General features: G+C 44.1%; 1 protein-coding gene across 1 annotated transcript in view; it reads left to right on the forward strand.

Moving 5' to 3' along the window:
- Positions 1–8,464: 8,464 nt before the first annotated feature.
- LOC311488160 (butyrophilin-like protein 2) overlaps positions 8,465–12,364 on the forward strand; it is a gene marked incomplete at both ends in the record, with an annotated part of 33,393 nt that continues 29,493 nt past the window's right edge. Inside the window, one exon of the mRNA XM_084544686.1 lies at positions 8,465–8,531. Coding sequence (XP_084400812.1) covers positions 8,465–8,531 — 67 coding nt within the window. The remainder of the gene's footprint in view (positions 8,532–12,364) is intronic.

Genomic DNA, 12,364 nt, shown 5'->3' on the forward strand with positions numbered 1-12,364 from the left:
CCTCACATTGATGGCAAATGCAGCTGCACGTCTAATATTTGCACTTGATGCACCAGCTCCTTCCTGTAAATATGTTGTGTTAATAATATACATTAATATACTCTGTACATAGAAGACTGGTTCACATCAAATGTTGGATAATATTATCATACTGGAGCTTAGCTGATTATCAGGGTGTGGAATCTGATGACATGTAGGCTCTGGGTTCAACATTTCATTGGAGATGACAGGTGTGTTGACTTCACTGTTGGTCCTTTGCATTCCCCGTGTTTCAGTGGCACAGTCAGAAAAAACTGGGATGTCAAAATGTTCACTTCAACCCCAGATAGGTCAGATGCAGCTGGTGTCATCCATCCAGTAGGTGGGTGCCCAGTGGTAAAATATAGAGCATGTGTGCGTCTAATGTGGTAGTAAAAGGAGTTGAAGACTCTGTATTCAGCAGTACAGCCATCAAATCAGGACTGGGACTATGTGCTGTGCTAATATGGCTCCAGAGAGACTTCAGTGTTAATGCAACGGAAACCAAGCAAATCACAGATGAATGCTGACACAAGATGTTTAAGCCATGGGAAAATCTCCACTAATCTGAAAAATGAGTCCACACTAGAAAAACACAGATTGCAAAAGGGAGTAGTCCAGGTATTTGAAGAGCAGCACTGAATTATTACCGCTTAAATCTGAATCATTTGAACTTTACTTTGGCGGGCACATACGAACTAGAGAGGTCAATACCAAATCTGGGCGGGAAGGGGGGTGGATCATACCAAGATTATTTAATTTGCACAGTGATGTGATTATACAGGGATCAACAACCGGCCTAGAAATTAAAATATAATTTATAGTTCTAGTATTCTCCAATTATGTATGTTTGTATTCCATTATTATCAGTTTTCTTACACGTTTTACCCAGACTGACATGGTCTGCACCACCCCCCCTTACTACCCTCATGTGGTCTCGTCTGCCCTGCGACGGTTGGGAGAAGGACCTGGACGGGATTCTGTCGCGGTAAGGAGAAAACAACGTTATATTAAAAATTATAAAGTTATAAGTTTTACAGTTACGTTACAGTTTTACTCTTCACATTTACTCCACTCATCGCGATGAACTGCGGCCGTATCAATGAATGAATCGGCCTCTTCAGTGTAAACTCCAGCTAGCTAGCTAGCTTAGCTAATGTTAGATGACTTTGCAGGTTTGCTGCTACAGCGTCGTTACAAGTGTTTTCTTGTGCTTTTTCTCCTGCGACTCATTGAAAACGTTGTTGATACATTTTATATGTATATATATATTTATCAGAAGAGTAAGTTGTGCCATGGTTTGTCTCCACTTCCTTGTCCATGTCCTGTTTTATTGTGAAGCTCCATGTCTTGTCCTCCTGTGAGTCCCTGGTGTGTCTCACCTCCACCTGTGTCTGGTGTCCTCATGTGTTTGTCCTCAGTGTTGGTCTGTGTCCATGCCGTGTGTTCCTGTGGTGCCTCCGTGAGTTCATAAACTCTGTTTTGTTTCACTGCACTAGTTTCTGTGTCTGTCTGCATCAGGGTCCAGGTCCCTAAACCCTAACATGTTGTTTCTAATTGTGTCTGTCATTTCCATCTAATAATTGTGTTTAGATTGATTGATTGATTTATCTGAGGATGAGAATGCTGCTTTACCAGACAAAGCTGGCCCAGGTGAACCAGGAACTGTGTCGTCACTTCAAGGATCACCTCCAGTACCCCCCCCCCCCCTACAGCTTCCTGCTCCTCCACAATATGTGGTCTACACAGACACTGAGCTGGAACCACCATGTTGAGATGGTCTGCTCTGGTAGAGAGGAGGAATCTGCCGTGTCCAGAGAGCTGAGATGAGATGCAGCTGGTGAGGAACAATCTTGAGAGCAAGTCACCAAGGAGAGAAGTTCTCCAGTGAGGTCACCACAATAGCTGAGAGACTAGTGGAGTATTATCCCATGCTACAGGAGAAAGACGACCCATCAGACATGGAAGTGACACATAGATTATTGGATTGTTGTGTGATATTCAAAGGGTTTTTTCCAACCAGTGCCTTTTTCCACCACAGCTGAGCAGGTACAGTTATCTTCAGAAGAGCATTCTGAATGGGACGTCCCCACAGAAGAGGCAGGGGCCCAGACCAGAGAGAAGACGTCACATTGACTTGTCTCCAAGGGACCAGGGACAAGATGATGACGCAGACTCAAGTGGTGCATCAACAGTTCTTCTGCCACCTGGGAGCAGTTCTGAAGGCCACGCTTCAGGTGACACCAAGGCCAGGTGATACTGTCCTAGTTTAGTATCTAATGATAGATTACAGGTGTTTCAACTGTACATTGAAGTTCTGATCAGGCTCTGATGTGTTGGGATGTGACAGTAGTTTTCACTTATTTGATTCCATTGTGTAGAAATGACAGTAAATGTTGTGTTTGCTGCTTCAACCTGTCGTATCATTCAGAGGACATGTCCAGTACCTGCTGCTGATTTGTGTCTCCTTTCAGTGGACAAAGACAGTCTGGCAACACAGGCCAGGCATCACAAGACTCTGCAGGAGACGGATCAGAAACCAGAACCCAACCAAGATGCTGTGTGCCAGATCCTTGAGCTGGAGTTTCAGGTGAGAAGAGCCTTCATTGACAGTGACGTTGTGAAAGAAGACGACAGAGCAGCAGAGGTTTCTGAGGCGTGTGCATGTTTCAAAGAGCTTCATCACGTATGCACTTGTTGTTTCTGGCTTCTCCACAGAGTTAGCATCGCTGCAGACTCTAACACTTCTTATCTGCGTCGTTGCAGGTGATGGATGAGCTGCGGCGGATTCTGGATGAGGACGACGGCCAGTTGATGAATGAAACAAAGAAGAGATGGGCCGACTTGTGCTCCACGGTGCAGTTTGATGGTGTTTGGAGGAAAGTGTTGAAGCCGCCCATGAGCCTGGGTGCAGGTAAGTAACTCTGCTGTCTTTAACACATGGAGCTGTCTCAGCAGACACAATTCATAGAGCTGCTGTCAATGCACAACACTGATTCAATGAGAACACAATGACAGTGCTGTTCACTGCAAAGCATCTTTTATCACCTGACCATAAAGAAAGCTCATCAGACGCTGACTTTGAACTCAAACTTGATTTATTGTGTTCCTTGTTCAGGGCGCTACCCTCACTCTTCCCCTCACAGTCTGCGCCGCCTCAGAAGATGGGACAGGCCAGTGAGGCGTTGCTTCATGTCCTTCAGCTGAGTTTGTTCAGAAGAATGAATCCTCTAAGTGTTTAGTGGCACACACTCTTTAAACAGTGACTGAGCCACAAGTTCTTTTCATGTTCTCTCCTGTCTTTAGAGCAGAAATGATCCGTTTGAATAAAGCACATGTCAGTATGGTTGTGTTCATAGATATATACAGCTCTGGAGACAATGAAGAGACCACTCCCACCAATGTTTCTGAAAGCAGCAGCAGCATCTCTCCATCTATGGCAGCCAGTCCATCCCAGTGTTTGTTGGACTCCAACACAAGCCTCCTCACTCTACTGACTGAGACACTGATCAGCTGATCACCTCAACCACATCTGATTCTATCAGGAAGATTATAAAAGCCACTGCTGTGATTAAAGACTGAGATGATCCCACCAGTAATGATTTCTAACCTCAACATGTTTTCTTTTCATTATTCCAGGTCTGAAAACGCTGCGTCTTTATTCTGATTTTGACCACTTGTCATTTTCTGCCAATAAATGATCTAAATGGAAATATTTTCATTTCAGATTTGAGAGAAATGTTGTCAGCACTTTATAGAAGGAAACAGAAATGTTCATTTTACTCCAACACATCCCTATAAATAGCCAAACCATCAGAAGTGATCATGTTGCAGTGGTCTCTTGTTTTGTTCCAGAGCTGTAGATGAACACAACGGTGTTAAAACATCTCAGTCCACTGGCCCAAGCAGTTGTTCAGTTTGTCAGCGTACCCTGAAGAAACTTGTGTTTTCTGTTTCCTTCTTCAGCCGTCGACCTCCAGGAGAGAACTCTCTTCAGCCCTGTCCTGGTCTCTGACGGGTCCCGCTGTCTTCTGGCAGCTGGAAACACAAAGAAGAGCTGGGTGAAGGTTTGCTGGATGTGACGGGTTATTACTACACCCTGCATCTCACCTGTCCTGAGTGTGTGGCGACCCTTCTCTCTGTCATTCAGACACAAGTCTCACAGGACGGTGTCCACCAGCGACGAGACGCCACAGGCTCGTACAAAAGAGCCACGGCAGAGTGGAACGCTTTCACTAAGAAATAGACCTGTTCAGGCTGGGGGGGGGGACAAAACTGAAGCCCCTGTGTTTTCTAAGTTTGACACATATACTGAAGGCTTGCTGTCTACTGTTGTTGATGCTAAGTAGTTTATTTCCTTGACTACCATGTTCTGTCTGATTAAATGTTCCCAGAGATAATGAGGTTCTAGCCTCTGTTACCTCTGAGGGTTCACAGGGAGCTTTTTGATGTTCTAATTGTAAACATTGTAATCCAGCTGTTCTGCAAGCACTTCAAATAAATGTTGTTGTCAATCTTCTCTGTGTGTGACTTTCATTTGGTGTAAATGCTGTGTATTGATTTATGACCAAAGCTGATCAGAACTGTTGAACTAAGAAGAATCATCTGGTTAAGTTGCTCTGGATTTATGGTTCTTTCACTCAGTCTGAGGAAGAAACAAAAAGTCAGATAAGAACTGAAAAGCTGGTTTAGAGATGATTTGACCTACACACAGAACTTGGAACGAGTGTTTAACTACTTACTTGAAGAGATTTCTTCTCACTCGCCTAATATGTGTTTATTTTTTCTTACCTCAAGAAATCTCACCAAGTGTGATTCTCTCACTGCACTGGCAGATTATTTCACTTAGTTTTAGTCTATATCTGCTCAAACCAGGTATTTATTTCTTAGATTCAGACTATTAATTCATGCAGTGTGAGGAGGAGTCGTCATCTGGAGCCCACACACAATCACACAATCCCAAAGTGTCATTTGTGTAACAGGAGCCAGATGCTGTTGAGGGGGAAAGGCAGCCTGGCTACATAGTGAGTATTAATGGAAGGACTCTCCACTGTCTCCATGTGTTTACACAACTCAGGAGCTATCAGACAGTTGGATGCCAACCAGATCCAACTGTCAGATGTAGACATGCAGCACAAGAAGAAAAAGATGGAAAACCTTTCACTGGAGTCTGAAATAAAAAGAGGACGATTAGAAAAGTGGAGCTGGAAATAAAGCAAGTGGAGCAGGAGGTGAGTTCTGCCTTCAATGCTCACTGTATGCTGACTGGAACACAAACCCAGCTCCAACAAGATGACACATGTTCAATACAAATAATCTTCCTTTCTGCTCTGACAGTGGCGTGGCCATTCTTGTGAGAGCCTTTCACAGCTTTAATGTTCAGGTGAACTCTGTCCATTGCTGGTGATGTGCACTGATTGGTTTAATAGTCCTCATCTTGTGATCTCAGATGCTCTGCAGTGCTGACTGTCTGATCACAATGGCCTGGCTCAGTCCATGACTCCAGATCTAGCAGCGCCTATCACAAGGTGAGCCACACAGCCCCTGTTAATAACCACTGTCTCTCTGTTGATGAGGCTGGAATGATGACATGTTGTGTTGACAGGTCAACTCTCTGCTGTGTTGCTAGGAGACAGGGGCTATGCCTGCCAGCCTTTTCTCCTGACACCATCCACAGACCCCCAGGAAGCACATATGCATGCTTTAAAGTTCAGTTCATGTGTCCTGCAGTGGCAGAGGAGGGTGTGTTTTTATTGATTGATTGATTTAACTTGATGTTTATGACGTTTGTGCTGTTTACTGTGTGTATACAAGCTGGCAGGGAGGCTACTGGTTCAGGTTGATTTCTCCTTATTCAATAAAGGAACATAAAGTTACACTCTGATGTGTATTTATATTTGTATGGGATGTGTATTTTATAGGACGGAGTACTAGGGCCACACTGAGGAAGAAGAACAAAGTCCTACATTTATCAGACTGGTTCTTTCTGTAGAAAAAATGCATTTTATTACATATTCTGTTTAAAGTCCTGATACTTATGACGATGTGATGCTGATGTGCCAAAACATTAAGTACCTCCTTGTTTGTGGAACTATACTGAAGAACAATTAAAATGGAGCACAGATCAGACACTTGACCTTTGTTGGGCTAATAATGTCAAAGTGCTCCCACACATAAGATCTGGTTCTTTTAGGGGCCTCTCCTCCATTCTCCCTATCTCTCCTTTCCTCACTGTCAAACACTCAGACTATCACACAAACACACGCATCCAAACATCTTGTGGTGATACTTCTGCTTTGAAAGCTCCACACTGTGTCGAGTTTTCTGCTTGGAGCATAACATCTCTAATCTAAGCTGCTATATATTTACTTTTATTCAGTTTGTTAACTGTTTATTTTTGTAAGTTTTGTAGATATTCCTTTGTTTTCTCCGTTCTATGTATTTGTGGTGACACCTGGGCTCTGTGAAATAAACCCTTTCTTTTGGACTGGACCAACGTTTTGAGTCTGTCTCCTACTAACTCCTACCGCTCTGGCCAGGCTTCCCTACACATCCTTAACATTTGATCACTCTGTCTACTTTTATACCATCATCAGTTAGTAACATCACATACTGACCAGACTTAGCAGCAGACTGGAGTCCCAGCATCCCATGCAGGCCAGTACACAACTGTGTGTTGCACAAGGCCAGCTCCTGTTAATCTTCTCATTATGGATCAATCAGCACCTTCCAGTCTGTCTGAAGTCTGCCTCCTTCATCTGGCACAATGAATACCTCCCAGACACAAGCTGACCATTGGACTGCTCTGCAGCTGAAGAGTTCACTTCAGTTGGTAGGGGAGGACAACTTTTGTCCTGGACGTCTCTGGTTCTTCTGATGGACCCATCATACAGGGAGGATCTTTCACATGTCCCTGTGACTGGACGTCTCGCTGCCATTCTGTCTCTTTGTGGCAGCAGTGGGAACGGGGACCTCAGGTTCTTAAGCCACTGCACATCAACCTGGAGTTCCTTCTTGGCTGCCAGTCTGATATGATCAGTGGTTGGGGACACAGTCTTCCATCATGTGGTTGGAACAACAAGTGTTTTGTGTTAGTTGTTAGTGCGACGATCAACCTGTCCAGCTCCATCAGAAATGTAACAGGTGGGAAAGAGCTTGAAACTTCTAGCAGCCCGTCTGTGTGGTCTCTTGCTGACTCCGTCCGTCCAAAAGAGAAAGTTGAGATGATATACAACAGCATGTGGACAGGAAGAATGAAGGACACCACCTGGAGAAAGACAATAATCAATAATGTTATTGGAAGGAAAGAAGAAAAGAAGACATTGATGAAGCAAGGTTTAACTGAGCAGCAGCTTTGTGTAGCTTGATGAAAAGCTTTGGGTATACGTCCTTAAAGTCTAAGAGTTCCTGAAGCCTGTTGATCATGTCTGCTGTTGAGCCCTCAGAGGACACACCCAGGGCGTAAGAAGCCTCCTGGAGTTGAACAGACACATTTACATCAGAGGAAGCTCCCATTACATCATGTGACATGTTACAGTGAACACACACAAAGAAGAGTTATCTGAGGACTGTATGGAGGACTATGTCTATGAGGAAGAGGAGAGGAAGAGGAGAGGAAGAGGAGAGGAAGAGGAAGAGGAGAGGGAGAGGGAGAGGAAGAGGAGAGGAGAGGAAGAGAAGAGGAGAGGAAGAGGAGAGGAAGAGGAAGAGGAAGAGGAGAGGGGGGAGAGGAAGAGGAAGAGGGAGAGGAACAGGAAGAGGAAGAGGAGAGGAAGAGGAAGAGGAGAGGAGAGGAAGAGGGATGACTAAAATGATTTGATTCATATTAATGTAAAAGGCTGACTACAATCAAACTAAAAGTCTAATAACTCCAACCAGTAGCTACCATCAGTGGGCTGGGGCCTCAGTGGGAGGCAGACTACCAGTTACCTTCTCCTTCCCAGTGGCCTGAATATATAGGATATATAGAAGAGTCAATGTCCTCAGTTCCTCTGAAGTCACGTCATTTAGTAGAAAGGCTGCAGCAGAACTGACGCATGCACACTCTCCTCTGAAGACTAGTCGGTGCTGTTGGTCTGGACATGTCTGATTTCTGCTCGAGACGTCATGTGACAGAAACCTGGAACATGTTTCCTCCTTCATCCAGTGTTGGAGTTTAATCATTAATATACTGATGTTAAAATATTCACTCAGAGCGTCTCTTTACTTTCTGTTTGTAGTGACTCAGTTCTTTATGGTTTGATTATCGCCCGTCGCTCCACCTCCATCGCTCCAACTTCCTGGTTTGTTGAGTGCAAGCGGCTGAAAGACAGACGAGTCGTCACCGTCAGAGACTTTCAGTTTTATTTCAGTTTTATTTCAGGTTTATTTCAACCTTCCACTGAATGTGATCTAGTCAGGTTGATAGATTGAAGTCAGGAAAACAGAGGAGGAAGAAGAAGACAAGATGGCTGCTGGAACATCTGCGTCTCTCTGCATGACTTTACTGAGCGTCGTCCTGTCTGTCTCTGCTGGTGAGTTGAAACCAAAGCGTCTTTAGCTCTGACATGTTCAGGAGACAACGTAGAGTCTGACTGGATCTAGAATCAGGGCTCTCAAGTTTTCAACTTGTCTTTCAGGACAAAAACCAAAAAGTAGAAAAAGACATCTGTCCATAAGTGTCCCCTTGAACAGCACTGGTCTTTGTCTCCTGTGTTAGTTCCAAGTGATGAAGTGAAACAATTACCTGATGTCTCCACTTCCAGTTCTTCTTTGACGTGTGTGCGCAATCGCAGCATGTGCGCGCATTTGTGGAAGGCGTGGTTACGGTGCTACTATTTCACCTGGCAACAGAAATCCTATTTTGTGATTGGCTGATAGGTCACTGGTTCAAACAGAGCAGTCTGCTTTCTCCTCATCCAGTGATCCTGAGTAACCGTTCTGCACTGGAACCTCTTCATAACTGTCTTCAGGATATCAAAGAATGGCTCGCCCAGAACTTCCTTCATTTTAATGAAGGGAAAACTGAGTATATTCTTTTCAGCCCCGACTCACCACAAAATTCACCCTGTTTTGATCCTGTAACACCTCAATTCGCTCCCTCTGTGAGAAACCTGGGTGTTATATTTGACAACGGACTAAAATACGACAAACAGATAAATGCAGTGGTAAAGGCGAGTTTTTTCCATCTAAGACTCCTTGCAAAGGTCAAACCATTCTTGTCCCGACCTGACCTTGAAAAGGCTATTCACGCCTTCATCAGCTCGCTAGATTGACTACTGCAATGCTCTTTATGCTGGACTTAACCATTCTCTCCTCTAAAAGCTCCAACTTGTACAGAATGCAGCAGCACGCCTTCTGTCAGGCACCTCCAAACACTCACACATCACACCAGTCCTCTGTTCCCTTCACTGGCTCCCGGTGCGGTACAGGGTGGACTTTTAAGTCCTTTTATTTGTGTTTAAGGCCATTCATGGCTTGGCCCTGGCCTACCTTAGTGAACTTGTAACCCTGTACAACCCAGTTAGGAATCTGCGCTCCGCAGATCACACCACCTTGGTCATCCCTAGGTCCAAGTACAAGGCTTTGGGGGGGGGGGGGGGCGGTCTTTTGCTGTCTTAGGCCCTAAACTGTGGAACACTCTCCCAGCTCATATTCAATCTGCCACCGAGCTCACAACTTTTAGGTCAGAGTTAAAAACACATTTATTCAGGCTGGCATTTCACACATAGCCACTAACTGGGACTGTTGCTCCTTTATGTTACAGTCGTGTTCTAATTTTGTTTTAGTAGTATTGCTTTTATTCTTGTTTTTACACTTGAATGCACTTTGTGCACCTTTTTGCGGTGCAGCTGTGTCTTAATTATGTTTTAGTAATATTGCTTTTATTCTTGTTTTTACCCTGGAAAGCACCTTGTGCACCATTGGGTGCTGGAAGGTGCTATACAAATAAATATTGATTGATTGATTGATTGATTCATAGATTATTAATCTGTGTTAATAATGTGAGGTGAGTTTTATCAGGTCTCAGTGTGATAAATGTCCTGTGTGGTGTGTGAACGTTCTACAGCAGCTCCAACATTAGTAGTCATCATTTTACTACATCAGCTTCCTCTCTGTTATTTCATCTACATTAGAGGAGTTCCAGTCTGGAACCAGGTCAGAGGTTAACTATCAAACACAAACACAGTGAGCTACGGTGTCCTGGAGTGGACAGAAAGACAAACACTTGTAGAATGAGGCCATGTTTCCTAAGCTGAGTGCTAGAAATGCTAGAAAGAAGACAAGAGAACAGAGCATTGACTTTGGACCCAGCCCCCCTGGACCTTATGGACAAGCAGACCATGGAATTTTTGAGGGGTGGCAACATATGGCAGACGTATATATACTGAATTTAATCACAGTCACAGTTTGATGAGAAATAGTATGTACCAGGGTTCCTGCGGAGTCTTAGGGTGTATTCACACCTGCCTTGTTTAGTTCGATTAAAACGAACTCAAGTTCGTTTCCCTGCTTGGTTCGGACCTTTTTGACTGGTGTGAATACAATCACTCGAACTCTGGTGCGGACCAAACAAGCGGACCGAGACCCAGCTGAGGAGGTGGTCTCGGAGCGGTTCCTACCGAACCCTGGTGCGGTTCCTTTATGGTGTGAAAGCAGCCCGACCTCGATCCGACCCAAGTTGCAAAAATCTACCTTTTTGGATTTGACGAGCTCCCGTAGTTTTCGCGCATCTATCAAGAAGCGTCTGTGTGTCTGTCTGTCTGTCTGTGGCACGCATATCTCGCGAACCGTTGGCCCGATTGATTTGAAACTGGGCAGGTGTCTCGCTACGGGCACGAAGATGTGCACTGCTAAGTTTGACGTTGTTTGGATAAGAAATGTAAAATATATCGGTAAAATAGATTTTCTCCGCTCTAATATTTCCAGTTTCCTGATGACAGTTCTAAATTATTGCGCTGGCTCAAACGCTAGATGGTAACCATGGCAACGGAGACTCAACGTTATTTTACAGTTTACAGACAAAACATGAGTGATTTGATCATCTATCTATAAATCAAGAATTTCTTTTAACTTATTTGGTGAGTTTGTGTCTGTCTGTCTGTCTGTGGCACGCTGATTTGAAACTGGGCAGGTGTCTTTGTGGGGAGGAGACGGGTCATGACAATGGTCACAACTGAAAAATCTTCTTCAGCTCCCACTATAGGAATACATACTTCCGACGGGCACTGCACTAGTTATGGGAAATGTAGGATAGCCCAGTGACACACACAACAGAGAGAGACACGTGAAGCAAACAAACGCAGGTAGGTTAGGTAGAGATGAGCCGTGGCTTAACCGAGCTCTGAGGAGACACGCTGCCTCCTAGATATCTGGGCAGATGTCCAGATATCTCAAATGCTGGAGAAAACACATAAAAATGCAGAAGTATATAAGATTTTTAGTAAACAAATGAGAGAGAGGGGATTCCAGCGCTCAGTTTATAAACCATATTGCTAGCATAATAACAAGTAGACCTACAGTACGCAAAGTCTCCATTGTAGCCTATTTACGTGGGACATTTGGCTTCCTTCTTTACCCCGCCTATACGTTTACCAGCCAATGGCTGAACGACCTTAGCACATGTGTTTTTGTTTATAAATTCTGGTCCGGTTGCAATTAATCACAGTGTGAAAGCGAACCGCACTAAAAAAAAAAAAGAAAAAAAAAATTGGTCCAGACCAAAGCAAGTGAACTAACGGACCTTCCTGGTGTGAATACGCCTTTAAAAAGTCTTAAATTTGATAATGCCAATTTAAGGCCTTAAAAAGTCTTAAGTACGAGCATATTTTGCATCGTAAAAAAGAAATTACATTTCATCAAGTCTTAAATCCTTACGTCCTTTTACCGCTTCATTCGCATTTCGTTCAATGCGTCGGTGTCATTCACTGTTAGTTCCGTGTGTTCTGTATAGTTCTTTATTAAATATAACTATTAGCAGTACGCCGAAATTAAACTACAAATGAGACCTGGAAGTGGAATCCGGTGTTCAGCCCGGTTTGTGATGTGTTGCTGCACCAGGTATGGTCCGGTCGTACAGCGCAGGCGAAGCGGGGAGATTTTATCGCCACGTAGCGTTTGTTAGCGATATGTATTTTTGTCTCCTTTTGGATTCGAGACTTCTTCTGTCACATGAACCTCGTTGTCAACTTGGGAAATGGACAAAATGTAAGTTTAATGATTGCTGGCTTTGTAAGGTGGAGTTGGAGAGAAGCTTAGCCACGTTTGCTAGTAGTATGCTTCAACATGAAGTAGCAGGCAGGAGACGAAGTGGAGGGATTTACGCACAATACATTTATTAAACAGAACCATATAAAGCAGGTCTCAT

This window comes from Chelon labrosus (genome assembly GCF_963514085.1).
Source record: "Chelon labrosus genome assembly, chromosome: 1".
NCBI classification, from domain to species: Eukaryota; Metazoa; Chordata; class Actinopteri; order Mugiliformes; family Mugilidae; genus Chelon; species Chelon labrosus.